The sequence below is a fragment of the Zerene cesonia genome, chromosome 14, assembly GCF_012273895.1.
Source record: "Zerene cesonia ecotype Mississippi chromosome 14, Zerene_cesonia_1.1, whole genome shotgun sequence".
NCBI lineage: Eukaryota > Metazoa > Arthropoda > Insecta > Lepidoptera > Pieridae > Zerene > Zerene cesonia.
Genome location: NC_052115.1, coordinates 1,995,971 through 2,011,301, shown reverse-complemented (window position 1 = coordinate 2,011,301; position 15,331 = coordinate 1,995,971). Strand labels below are relative to the sequence as shown.

Here is a 15,331-nt window from a genome sequence, read left to right as displayed (position 1 = left end):
CACTATGATGTTAGCATCCACCAAGAAAGGGGGAGATAAAAGAGGGGATGAAAATTTGTACCATGAAAATGTATTTTATAAATTTAAATATATTTTACCACGCGGGCGCTGCAGCAACAGTTAGTTATTAGTTATTAAAACATTACAAAAGGGAAAATTATATATTTTTAATGTTGAAACGTGATAAATTCGGAAACACTATACAACATAGATAGAACAGCTCAATAGATGACTAATGCATAGAGGAATTGTGGGGAATACAAATAACTGATAACGTACTATTTATGGCGATGTTTTCTAATGCACATTTAATAAAATAAAGTTAAAGAGTTTGTTTATTTGAACGCGCTCAACTCAGGAACTATACATATTTCAAAAATTGATTCACCGTTGCATTTAGACTTGAACCCTCATTGTAATAGGCTTTATATATATATATGTACCACGTGCGAATCCGAGGCGGATGGCTTATAAATATATATAAACTTAATTGGTCTATATAAATTAAGGGTATGCGTAATAAATCAATCAAATGCATTGGTAATATTATTAGTGATTTAAATATACCATTAAAATATGCTTGAATTTATTGTATTTAAAATATAATATACAGAAGGATATGTAAAATGATGTTATAAATGACTAGCTGTGCCCCGTGGTTTCACCCGCCTCGTACGTGATGTTATATTGTATTTAGCCTTTACATTATTGGTGCAGATCATGATTTCTTCTTGCTTTTATATTTACTAATTATTAGAAAGCATGAAAGTTCATACTTTGCATTAAGCAATAAAAAACAATAATATAACTTGTTTCAAAGTTACGACGTCTATAGTTCTTAAGTTTAAGACGTCTTAGTTTCTTAATAAAAAAAAGCAAAAATAGGAATATTATGCACATTTTTAATTCGCGAATTTTATTGTATATTTATGAATATAATATGTAAACAACATGTGAAGGTATATGTTACTATCATTAAGTTAAATATCCATTTAACGATATCCGTTTATTCATTCTGAACTTAGCAAAACGCAAATAAAAATTACAACATGAACCGAAGGTTACATTTGGCGGATATACTTAAAATTTACTTATTAGGAGTTGTTTTAACTTAACCTCGATGCGGGCTTTTAAATTATTTTAAAAATACACCGTACTCTGTTATATTAAATTAACCATAAAACCTTAATAAGGCAAATAGCACTTTTAAATGTTTGAAGGATTACTATTGCATTTATTAACCTCTGTTTATGATTCTAATTAGATCGCAATCTAACAAAAAGCCTTTTTATGAAACCTCCTTGTTCAGTTATCGCTATAAATCACATTAGCAATAAAAACCACGTCACTGACACTGGCACTGTGTAGGTAATAAAAAATGTAAACGTCACTTTTGAAATTCGAATTTTAGAAATGACATTTCATATACTTTTTATTTTACCGCCTGTTGGTGGCACACGATACGCGCACCGCTCGCGGGGGCCGGTCGAACACTGCCCGCCCGCAATTGTTTTTCGGCCAGTCTTGCGTCGAAATACCAAAGAATAGACACAGGTGATTTGCTTTGAGTAATTTGCAAGGTTACTCTGAGAGGGTTTTACTAAAACTTAACGTAATGATTTTTTTTAAGTGATGTTATAAAACAGGATGCGTTTAAGTAAATTAAAATTTTATGAATTGTGGGAAATTGAAAAATTTATTTGATATGGCAATTATAACATTTTCGAAACATTATTAATGTTATGATATCTATCTAGCTATCACACAGCTTTAATATTGTATTACCATAATTACATTGTTTATACTAACACGAACTATCAAACAAAGTCACACATATCTCCGAATAATATAACTCGAAAATCTCCTTACATCATACACTTTCTGCTTCTATTATTGTAGAAACCCAGACAGCAATTCTAAAACTGCACCGATTTAACAGAAACTGACGTTTCTTGCTTGCCTTGTCACATTTGAGACGCGGCGTGTACAAAAGTATTCCCACTTGTACCATTAAATACGTTTAAAATACACTCTTTTATGAATATAAAGTAACATAATCTTTGAGAAAACTGTCAGAAGAAGCTGCGCGGGCCACATCGGGACATTCCGAACTAAATCGCCGCTGGAGAAAGTAAACTACGATTATAACAACCTTCCGCGACCACACTAGAAAGTGTACCGTGTGCTAACCCAATACGGCATAAAATTCATTGCACCTAAAATGCCGAAGTCATCGCAATACAGGTGGGTATGAGTGAAGTAATAGCGACTTGTTAATGGGATTTGAATCTAAGTGTTTGAATTTATGCGTAGAACGCTGTGAAAATACGCGTTTTTACTTCTATACAAAACAACGTATTGACATACAAGATTAATAAAGAATCTTAAAATTTGTATTTTTCATCACGTTGCTTAATGTTAAAGTAATTAATTAATCTCTCATCATAGTCTCATTTTACAAGTTAGAAGATTTTGATTCTTTTATTGCTGATTTAATACTATGGAGTATTAGAATGCGATCTGCGTATGGAATATGAAAATATGGAAGGACACAGTTTTGGATAATACTGAAGCATATAAAAATATGGACTTAACCAGACAGTCATCATAACCACGCCAGTTTCCATACATAATGACACACAGTTCATCCTAGGAGTATTTCTTATTAATTAAATCGCAAAATTTTCTTTAAAATGTAATAAGTGTTAAAACTAGCGTTTATCCTTGACATTTATGTGTAAATATTATTTCTACAACTGCCAAACAAAATAGATTTAATTTAAAAAATCAGAAATTATTCTTTGTACAAAATTTATTGTTTTTTTTTGTGTAATACTATGTACATGTAGATAATTAATAAAAAAATTATTAATTATTGCCAAATTACCGCCTTATGAATAGCTAAAAGTTTAAATTCGTATTGAAATATATTTTTCGTGAAATTAGATTATATCTTCTGCCGTCTTGTGAAAGACATCAACGAGTGAGAGGCGTTTTTCAATAAAAGTTTATATTTATTTTGAAAGCTGAATACAAAAATTTACCGAAATAAGATACAAAATCTGACGGAAACATAATTTTTAATATTAGATATAGTACATTTTAAACTTAGTATATTTTTTGAAGATTCACGGCTGTAAATATTACTTACAAGGATTTTTGTAAAGAAAAATACACAATGTAAATATCAAGATTAAACGGTTGAATAGTCCTTGATAAAGAATACACTAAACGACATAAAAATTTGCCTATATTATTCTATCAGGCGTTACAAATTGTGAACAAATATTAAACTGAGATCCTTATTTGAACTAAAACAATAGTTAACAAACCAAATTAGTAACGAAAATACTTAACTTACTTAACAAACTAATTTTTATCTATAAATATAATATTTGCTGTTTCTTGTCGAAGGCGTACTGTTTCTTACAAATAATAATTATGAATGAATTATCTTATATATAACCTATAAGTTTCATGAGTTTTTGTATGTGATAGTTGAGCACGCTTCGGCACGATTTGGGCCAGCTCGCACCGGGAAAGTACCATATCCCCACAGAAGATCGGCATGAAATAGCATTCTGCTGTGTTTCGTTCGGGTGAGTGGGGAAGCCGGAGGCCCATATCCTTTTCCTTTCCCTTCCTAGTCCTTTCCTTTATTCCTCTCGACAATCCTTTCTCAATCCCTACCCGGAGGCGTAAGATCTGCAATGGACCTTATGCCTCCAAGTGTTCCTGGGCGGTGGTAGCGCTTACAGCCGTCCCACCAGCTCCATTTCCGACTGTGACACGAAAAAAGGACTTGCTGATAAAGTCACTGATAGTCTATCTAACACTTTTCGACTTTGAATATTTTCTTACTTGTCATTGTTGAACAGATTACACAGAACATTACAGGCATTGTGACACTGGCTTTAAAACTTTGTTTCTAAAATCGTCGACACAGAGTGTGTAACCAGTGGAAGAGGCAAGCTTAGATACATCAAGACCTCATTAACCGACTTAAAAAAAGGAGCCTGTTCTCAATTCGGCCGGTATAAATTTTTTCTGTATCGTATCGACTCTCGTAAAATATATCTATAAAAATTAATAAATATATTTTTGTATGTTAAAATGTAATTATAACGTAACAGCAAATATTTTACTCAGATATAATCTATTTACAACTATTTACAAATTATTTGTACACCCTACGTCAACTTACAAAATGAAGAAATGAAGCCAACAACTAAGGTTCCAGCCTCAGTCGTGTATAGCATAAGATTCTATATTATTTTCACGCCGGTCCATCGACCTGATGATGTGAAACTTCGTGAAGTGGAACGGGAGAGTGTTTCTTCTTTGGCTGCAGGATATCTGTTCCCCAGGTCCACTGTGGAGAAAAATGTATCAGAATACCTTTTTAAAACAGAATAGATGGAATTAGTCACATTTATATTATAGGACTATTTAGAACATTTTAATTTGGAAGAGCTATGAAGCTATTGATTTATATGTGTGTAAATTAAGATGTACGTATGCGTGAGATGACGCTCAGTAGACGATATAGTATGCAACATGTGTGTTAAAATGAAATCTAAATTCGATTTTGTTATATAAATTTGAAATCAAACTATTGATATAATTTGATTTTAATAATAAATAACGGTACAAAGTAAACAACTGAATTGGTAAAAGTATGTACTTTACTGCAATTATTTATGCGGCAAATTTTCCGAATCCCAAATTTATATCGTAAAGGATATACGACATTTTAATAGAAAGTAAATATTATAACAACAAAACTCACCACCAGCACCGCAAAGGTGAGTCCCAGGAAGTAGCCAGCCAGTACATCGCTCCAGTGGTGCTTATAATCCGACACCCTGGACAGAGCGGTGAACCAGCTCAGCATCACAGCGGAAAATTGGAGCACATGCCGGATGACGCGGGTGCCTCGCCATACCATCCTTTTTTCTAGGTAGAGCTAGAAATTAAGATTTTCTATTTAAATTCTTCGTTTATTTCCAGCTTACCACGGCCCTTTTTTTGTTTGTTTTTTTCCTTATCCAATTGTCTACGCGGGCGAAGTCAGTAATAAAGATGTTTAATAATTATTCATTACAAAACCACAAAAATGTAGATATTTTTGTTATATAGGTGAATTTTGGTTATATACGGCATGATCCAGGCAGTCTTCAAACCTACATATTGATTAAACCACCAATATGTATTTTTTTTCAAAATAATTATTTTTTACCGTCATTGTACATAATAAAAAATCATCTACAACCATACTCACAGCTAAATAGACCATGGTATACGCCGACCAAGCAGAGTGGCCGCTCAAAAAGGACATGTGCATGTCGTTAAACTTCTCAGTAAAGTTGCCAGTGCACGTGTATTCATTTCGTTCTATGTACCGATGTTGCCAGGCGGGGTCACTGCAATTGACCGACGGACGACACAACTGGGGAAAATATAAAAAGCTATGGAGTTGTATAATTTGATCGCTTGATGAGTTAAGGTAACATTGGATTAATTTCTTAAAGCTTTGACACGTTTCATTAAAAAAGTGTCAAATTATCATTATGCCGTACTAGCTGCGCCCCGCGGTTCCACCCGCGTAAGCCCGAATCCCGTAGGAATATCAGGAATAATAATAAACCTATATGTTACTCCAGGTGTCCACCTGTCTACGTACCAAATTTCATTGCAATCGGTTCAGTAGTTTTTGCGTGAAAGAGCAAAAAACACACACACACATCCTTACAAACTTTCGCATTTATAATATTAGTAGTAGATTTAATTAACTCCTACTTATATAAAACAGTCTTGATTTAGGATCATTAATTAATATAATTACATAATAATTCAACATCTTATTGAGATAATTGTAATTAATACAGACCTAGCAACTAGTGTCGTGTTATCATTGATTGTATATGAGTCCTTGAGCATAATCTATATTAGTTGCAATTCTGTTTCCTGGCTATAGCAATGGTATCTCATTTCTGTTTATTTATTTGCAATTACTATTCATAATTACAAAAAATAAACATTATTTTGTAGCGTGTTTTATGTGAAATGCATATACATATTATCTATAGCTTTTTATAAAATAATATAATATATATTCATTTATATACGATAAACTTTAATTGATAAAGCTTTTAAAATAATAGATATTTCTTCCAATTACATCTAAGTTTTTAATTCTCATATCTGATTCATTATTTATTTAATTTAAGAAATCATATTGATAATACGTACAACCATATTAGTAACGATTATATTACCCCAAAAGTGTATTATACCTACATCAAAGAAATGCGGCCGTGGTCGCCCGATCACGTTCTTAGCGATGTTCGTGGTTAGCTCGATGAAGCAAGTCCCGAAGCCGAAGCAAGCGAGCACAGAGTAGAAGCCCCGCAACCACATTGGCAGGGGGATGTTGAAACAGCGCTGGGTGTCATCTTCATTGCGCAGGAGCACCCACTCGCAGATAAGAAACTGAGAAGTTATTGTATATATAGATACGTGGGTATAATATCGCTGTATTTATTTATGTTAGAATGTGATTACTGCGTTGTGCCGAGCAGTGCAGGATGAATAAATCAAATTTAAAGTTATCTGTTAAACACTTTTTTGTTAAGAGTAATAATAATTATGTTAAGTAGGCAATTATTATGCGGATTAAAGTAATAAGTTTTGAAATAAGTTTTCCAAATTTTTTGGGCTATGGAAAAAAAATATACAATACGCCGACTCGCCAAAGAATCAATCAGAGAATCAAAATTTAACTCTACATTTTCAGTGCAATCGCTCTACTGGACTATATCTCCAATATCTTTACACAGTTTTATCTCTAGTATATATAACACTTACAGCTAAGATAGGCAAGGCGAGCCCATACAGCCTGAGCACCGGCGTGGTGACAGTGTCATTCCTGTAGGGAAACATTAAGCTCTCGTCACCGCAGAAGAAGCCTCGCTCGAACGGAATCCAAACATCCCATGTTACGTATATCAGAACTACCACTAGAAAAATAAAAAAAACAAGGAAATCAGGAAACGTTGATTATAAGGCCTTAACGCACGTATTCAAGCAAAAACTGTTTTAAATTTGGAATAAATAAAAAAAATATTGTTGCTTTCATTTGTTAAAGTGTTCGTACATACTATTTTATACATAACATGAAATATACACACTGTATGTACATATTGTATATATAGTATGTAGAATTTTTATAAAAATAGTTTCAGTGATTTATTGAAATGAATATAAAATAAACTTTTCGTCTTTTCTTACTACAGAGTAGGTCTTGTGTGCATATATTATGTATATTGTATGATATAATTATGAACGAAAATAGCTCTTAACTGATTGACAATAGAGATTTGTGTCGACACAGGAAGGAGCAACTTGACGCAAAGGCACATATTACACATGTATAAATTCGTCTTGTCGCTTTGTTTGCAACAAAACTGCTTCGAAAGAGCTCAGGGTTATAGTAAAATGAGAAATAAAAAAATAACAAATGAATGAAAAAAAAAATCTTAAGGAATGATTCCATTAACTAACGAATAACTGAATGTAATTAAGCTATAGGTATAGAATTACTTTTTTCAGATATTTTGACAATATAAAAGTGTTGACTTCAGTGACAAAAGCTAAATCAGAACATGTCTTGTAATGTAGGTATTTATTTTTAAAGGTAATTGCATTGTCTGCTATTGACTGTATTGTATGGTATATTTAACCACAATTTAAAAACTGTCTATGTTTTTATGAACGCAGAACTCTTAAGGTTTTATATTTTTACGATGGCGAAAAAATGGACACATTCTTGGATACCAGTCTTCAATTAAAATCAAAATGGAAAACAACATAGATTAAATCTAAACACTTGAAAACATCTAACATAAACAACAAACAAGAAAAATTAATAATAATGCCATTAAAATAAATATAAGCTATAACGTAATAAGTTGTAATGTTCTTACATAATTAGTGAAAACATTTAAAAACAATGATTATTTGTTTACAATAGACGTAGAAAGCGAACTTACGTGCTGATATACAAAAGCAGTCGAGTACGAATTTTCTCAGAATGTGCATCGAAATTTCTTCGCGCGACATTATGCCGGTTGATTGCTCACTGAGTGAGTTGGATGAGCAACTCGCTGTTATATACGTCTGATAGCGTACGATACGATAGCCGCTTTCGTTATCTCATAGTTGGATAATACTCGCCCCTAATCGTACATTAGTCGACCAAAAGCTCTGTTAAGGCGCTTAAAATGAATTCTTATCATATTTAGATCAATTGGTAACTGTCATATTTAGGTGTTTAACGTGATGGATATTTTACTTTTTGTGTAGCATGTAATTATTTTTATTATAAGCTATGCTTGTATTTTTTGTCGTAGTTTTATAAAATAGTTCTTATATTTTTTTACATGTTAAAATATAAATGTATGCGAAATTATTACAAAATACGTAATTGATTATGGTCTGAATTCTCATAGTTATATCCCAGCAGTGGGAACATATTTGGACTGATGATGACGATGATAATGACATAACTGAATTATATAGTATAGAAAATTATAGCTTCATGAAATTATTCAATTCACACAGATCATTTTTTGTCCAGTAATCGGACACAATAAAAAGATATTCTTCCTGTAAGTAATTTTACGATATTTGAAGTAGATTACGTACATTCTAAAGTAAAGGAAGTTGCCAACTATTTTTATCATATCATGCAATTGAGTTCTGGTGACAGGTGTTTCACAAAAGAAGGAGAGGGGTAACGAACACAGGATCGACCCATACAAACCTCATCAGTTTATCATCATCATAAACCCATACTTAATTTCAATGCAGGTGGGATGAGGGTTCAGGCCATTACATTAAGATTATTGACATAAATCCAGTATTACAATTTGTGTATTATCGTTTTTACACACATAAAATTCCCCGCAAAGTTGATTACGCCTAAGTCTAAACATTCATTATCTTATGACTGACGCCTCGTGTTTTAAATGTACTATTTTCCTGTAAAGATTTGTCATAGTCTAGGCTAAGTTGCGTGGGTGTAGCCAGGAGGGATTTTAAAAGTTAAACCCCGTCCAGAAACGTTAAGGTATAGTATTTTCTTGTGTTTGATTATACGCGAGTGTTATGCAATCAGAAATTAAAGACTTTGACAGACTTTAAACGCGATTGATCAATTATATAATTCAAACTGAGGTTTCGAACACTTTACGCCGATCATGGTCACGGGGAGACTGACAATGAATATAATGAATAAATTCCATTAAGAAGTATTTAATTTCTAAACATTTAAATATTGTAGTTTAATGTGTGTGACCATTTACTACTTATTTTTTGTTTAGCCTATACTTTTCCATTACTCGATAAAGGATTCCTAAAATTTCTTGCAGCTGCTTTATATTATCACAAAAGTTTTAAAGTTGTCGTCTTTAATTTGGTGCCAGTGTTGTGTAGTCGATGAATTCGTAAATATATAAGAATTCGTCGTTGAGGCGCACAGACTCTAGGCACCGCTATTTGGTGGACGTTCCGTGTACCCGGGACTAAGCGGTTCGATTCCACATTCTTTATTCGAACCGCAAGGGATTGGACCATGCTTCCTGAGTCTGTGTTCCCCAACGAGTACAATCTGGAGGTATTCAAGAGAAGAGTGAACCAGTGGCTTCCAGGGAAGCTCGCTCCATCTTAGTCCACATCTCAGCTTTCCATCAGGCGAGATCGTGGTCAAGCGCTTCCCTATTAGGAATAAAAAAAAGAATTGATTAAAACTTATACGCAACAAATTTATGGTTCGTGTTCATACGAGTGCAAGTGGGTTAACAAACCTTTTTGTATTAAAAAACAATGTAGATAACAATTTTAACATTGTATATATAAATACTGAATAATATATTTTTAGAATGTTGTTGTTTTTTTACAACCGATTTAATTGTTTAAGAATATATTTGTGAAACAAATTTCCCACTATCTTTATTTTGCACAATACCTACGGAAAATATAAAAAAATATTTATATAACAAGAGTTATACGAGTGAGCTATATTAATAATATTCAATTACTTATCAAATTGCTTCGGGTATAAAATTAACTATTTTAATTCCAGTAATTAATTTATATTGAACATTAATACTCGTAATAAAAAATACCTACTCATTGTGCACCACGACAAATCGCATTTGCCCCAAATCGAAGCTCAATTCCATAGTATATATTTATACGAGATAACTTTCGTAGTAAACGAATATTCGAAAATATATTTTGTAACATTGTTTCGTATCAAAATAATATCTTTTTCGATAAAGTGGATTAGCGGCCACGCTATTGCATCGCCGAGCGTGTGTGATTCGCTTACGTTGGAGGCGTGCGTTGTACGCAGACATAAATTATATTATCTTAAGATTACCACGCATTGCAACAAGTTATTATTTAAATTGATAACTCGAAAATACAATTTTATTAGTTCTGTAGTCATAATATGAACTATACATAATATGAACTACACAATATGAACTATATATATAACTAGCTGCACCCGGCAAACGCTGTTCTGCCTTACTCTTATCGTTTAGTGGTATGAAAAATAGATGTTAGCCGATTCTCAGACCTACCCAATATGCTTACCAAATTTCAGAGGAATCGGTCAAGCCGTTTCGGAGGAGTATAGAGACTAACATTGTGACACGAGAATTTTATATATAAGATATACTAGGGGTCTTACAAAAGATAATAAAAAAACATGATTTAACATTACAGTTTAGTTTGATTAAACTGTTAAAATCTTCGAATTTTGAAATTAATATATAAGCCGCTTTTCACGTCTTTCTATAAAATAACATTAAACACGATTTTTTAGTGTTCTCCAACAAACAAAAAGTTTTTCTTTTGTGTAGTAAGACCTACTATAGTAGGTATTATGTTATCCGTAATAAACTATAGATATATAAAACTTCATAGGTTCGATACGCCATTGTACCTGGATTAAAAGATGAAATTAAAACTAATAAGTAGAACAGATAACTCAGAAAAAGTACACCAAAGTAACCTCGTCTCATGTCTCCCTTACGAAGTAAACATAGCTGTTGAGGTGAACAAAATCATAAAAGAACTGTCATCGACCGGGCAGTATTGACTATTGAATTTAGTGATTATCATACAATTGAATCGTTTTATTGTAAGTTTATCAGATCAGCTTCTGTCATTGTTGGTCATGTTCAATGGAATTTATAAGGGCCAACATGTAACTGAATGAGATTTAAAAGGTTTAAAATTATTGTTAGTAGATATTTATAAATGTCATTGCACTTTGACGAAAGATAAATTATGTTGTAACGTGAAAAATTTGCCTTTTTCCCTATAATTGTGCGTAAGTACCAGTTAACCAAACATACAAAATAGCCTAAGCACATAACTAAAACATTTGATTGTTATGTATTCGATTAAAAATAAAGTCTATTAAATGACGTCAATAGATAAGGCTCAAAATAAAATAGTGATAAGTAATCTAATGATGAAATTCTACGGAAGTATTTTCTGCATTCAACGATCTAATCATGACATTAGAAATAGGCTTGTATAAATAATTCATCTTTATTTATTAAATTGATTTCTACAAAATTTGTTTCTTTTATAATCCAAACTAGGTTATATGGTCGCGGAATATCTATATTTTGTGCTGTTTGAATATTATAATGAAATGAAATGGAATATTTTTTGTCATATTTGTAGGTATAAAAATTTATGAAAATTCACACAATTCGCCAACAAATGGACATACAACTATTATACTGGGTAATTTGTTACAGTTCAAACAATATTTGCGAATTATTTTTAAATTTTATTGTTTGATTTATTTTAATTTTGCTTGTTATTGCATGTTTCTATGTCCAATAATCATGCACAGTTTGTTGATATAATTTATACTAGATTTTACTGTTATTTTTAAATGATGTTGAAATCGTCGTAGTGGTCATTAAAATCAAAGAAATTCGTTAAATAATTTAAAACATCTATTGATAAGCCACTCCTTGAATTTTGATATCTCCATACACATTACACTGTCATTCTTTTGATAGGATGCTGGTAAACAATTTGGCGATCAACACACTGAATCAGGAGGCGAGGATCTCTTAATCCCAGCCTTGAATTATTGCCGCTTATATTTTTAAACAGTTCTTATTTTATTACAAGCGTACATATTTTGATTACATATAAACCCGTAACTATAAAAAGATTGTGTTCTTGGAATAATAGTCGACATGATTCTATGTATTATTTTCTTGTAAAATTTATAATAAAATAAAAAAAAAATGTTATCGTTATAAACACTTAATAAATGTATGTTCATATATTTACATTCTACGTCATTGGTCAGAAAATATATATAATAAGTCACCAAAACCACTTTATGAATTGTATAGTTTTGATTAACTCAGGATAAGGTTCATAATCAATGAATAACTATTTTATTCTTAAATTATCATAGGCGCAATTTTGAATGGTTCTGTGTGATAATTGTATATTCATTATAGCTAAATAGATTCTGTTACATTATCTGTAATTGTATGGGTTATATAATATTTTATATACAATTTGTTACTCTATCTAACAATAAGTAATTTAATATTAACTTTTCCATTAAATAATAGAAGCTACATAATATTTAAAAGTTATGAATTCGTTCTATTTATAGTGAAGTTCTCCCGTATCAAACTGATTCTCATAAATAAAATCAATTATTTTTAATGAAATATTTTAATTAATTTATAAATGACACAAATAGATACATTTATCTTGATGTACGGTAATCGGGTCAGCTGAGGCTAAAGTTTAAATCCCTTATCAGAATGATTAAACTTCGTTGGGTGTAAACTTCCCTGATAAGATTATAAGAGTCATTGCATGTTCCCGCGTGTACTATAAATATTTATGCTTTTATATGTTTCAGGATAATGAGTAAAAAAACGTTTAACTAGCTTGTTGTTAACCGCCCTCGGCCTTGTGATCATAGAAAATTCGTAAGGGAATGTGAATTTTTTACATAGGTAATATAAACCTATGTCACTCTCTATCTTCCTATATATTATTATCTTCACACACAAAAATCGTATCATACAATCGCTCCGATACGACGTCAAGACAGACAAACAAACACACTCTCGCCATTAAAATATTAGTAAGGCTAATAGCATTATTATCTGTGGTAAGAATGACAATCATAATAGGTAATCTTTACTAATCCTACTAATCCTATTAATATTATAAATGCGAAAGTTTGTAAGGATGTGTGTTTGTTGCTCTTTCACGCAAAAACTACTGAGCAATAAAATTCGGTACGTAGAAAGCTGGACAACTGGAATAACATATAGGCAACATTTTATCCCAATATTCCTACGAGATACGGGATACTTACGCGGGTAAAACCGCAGCGCGCAGCTAGTTGTCCATAAAATTACATACATATTAGGCTGATACTTAGTTGTATACAAGTTCATCATGTTGCGTATGAGTCGACGAATGGTGTTCTGTATATGAGATTATTTTAGAAAATTCATACAGTAAATCGAAACGAAAGTTTAAAAATAATATAATAAATAAAGCGATATCACAGCAGCGAGGCTGTAATATTATCGCATTTAATTTGTTTGGGGTTAGCGGGTGTAAAATTCGTAGAGTCAAACCTAGTTAACAACATGTGATAGATTTAATGTAAATGTAAATGTGTATATTGTAATATACGACTACCACACTACTTTACACACACTACAGCCTTTCTTCTATTTTATTTGGTCGATCATCTCAATACCTACATATGCCATCAGTTCCGCTTTACTCTAAAAGCGTTGTAAGAAATTTGATGATTATAATAATTAGTATAGAGAGATATGACTGAAAACAAGGCCGTGTGGCCGAAGCCCATAGCACTCATGTTCTTATTCAATGGACAAGGATTTTCGAAATTGGTTCAGTAGGTCCTGCGATTACCGTGCAAAGAAACAAACTCTTCAGCTTTATATTATTAGTTAAGATTAACGCATTCCCTAACTTCATTAACACAAAATCAATTGGTTCCAAATCTTAATTAAGTGTTCACTATATTTAGTTTAATACTTGAACCGGTCATTAGACTTAGGATATAAGTCAAAGTATAATTATCTATTTGTTTGTCACACAAAAGAAACGAGAAATACAAAGGTCAGAGCAGTATAAGGTTATGCATATCTTTTCCGTAATGGAAAATGCATTTAATGTACGATAACAAAACAATGTGGTGTATCATCATGTACAGAGGAATAGAGGTAGAAAAATATTAAATGCAGAAACAATTTGGTGGCTTTAGAAATCGGTATCCAACCAAAACCCAGGAAGGTTCTTAATTCATTATTTTCAAGTTATCCATATCTTTTATAAGTACAGGTATATATGTGCCTAAACATTGACTATAATTTTCCTTGGAAAGACGTTATGCAAAAATTAACAGATTATTTCCTAAACCTTTAATTAACAGTAATATTATGGCCTTTTAGTGTGTACTTATTGTGAAAACATTAATAGACATCAATAGGGCACCTAGGAATATATAGAATTAATAAAACATAAAAATATAATTGCATGTTGCAACAGCCAGGCTAAAAGACGATTGTAAGAGGAAGATCTGTAAATTATTTTGTAACTCTGGAAATGTTAGAATGCATCGAAAATACATTGTAATACGACATCACCCTGTAAGATCACATAGAAATAGAAATAAAATATCCTGTGAATTTTTTTTCTATATAAATGGAAAGCGACATTGCCATTAAAAATGACAAGGCGTATATATTTTTCGAAAAAGCAAAATAATAATTACACGAAACTAAGCAGACAGTTATATTTACGTATAATAGTAAATAATTAGCTGCTTACCGAAATAAAAAAAAGCACCTCTATCCCGTAACCATACTAATGAATAGTTTGAATGAATTTTGAATATCGATTCAGTACTTTTTGAGATTTTAAATGATATGCTAAAGAGTTTCTTGCCGGGTCTTTTATGTAGAAACTGCCTTCCGAACCGGTGGTAAATGTTATAACTGTGTAATATGACGATTCAAAAGTGCTTCTATAGGAAGTCTAATTGGATAAATAAATGTTTGAGTTTATATTTAATTTAACGCCTTACATTAAGTTTGCTGAAATATGAAGATCGTTGTAAGATATTGAAGTTTCAAATATATTATATAAATACTTAGTCTGGCCATAAATACTGTTACACTTAATTATAAAAAAATATTACATTTGAATTTCGAATCTG

The 15,331-nt window shown here is 31.6% G+C and overlaps 2 protein-coding genes across 6 annotated transcripts in view; both read right to left on the bottom strand.

The window, feature by feature from the left end:
- Window positions 1–1,496, bottom strand: part of LOC119831738 (hillarin) — a 41,632-nt gene extending 40,136 nt beyond the window's left edge. The window contains exon 1 of one of the 5 annotated variants that reach the window (XM_038355216.1): window positions 1,243–1,496. The gene's annotated coding sequence lies outside the window, so the exon portion shown is untranslated. The remainder of the gene's footprint in view (window positions 1–1,242) is intronic. The other 4 variants (XM_038355217.1, XM_038355218.1, XM_038355220.1 and 1 more) reach the window with 4 other exon arrangements.
- A 2,181-nt stretch (window positions 1,497–3,677) lies between these two features.
- On the bottom strand, window positions 3,678–8,136 carry LOC119832033 (putative phosphatidate phosphatase). Its single transcript, XM_038355620.1, has 6 exons — window positions 8,052–8,136; window positions 6,868–7,019; window positions 6,301–6,492; window positions 5,282–5,449; window positions 4,790–4,966; window positions 3,678–4,372 (listed from the first exon to the last, which is right to left on the bottom strand). Exons 1-6 carry the CDS (start codon window positions 8,119–8,121, stop codon window positions 4,277–4,279), a joined length of 855 nt encoding a protein of 284 aa, XP_038211548.1. The 5' UTR covers window positions 8,122–8,136; the 3' UTR covers window positions 3,678–4,276.
- Window positions 8,137–15,331: the final 7,195 nt, after the last annotated feature.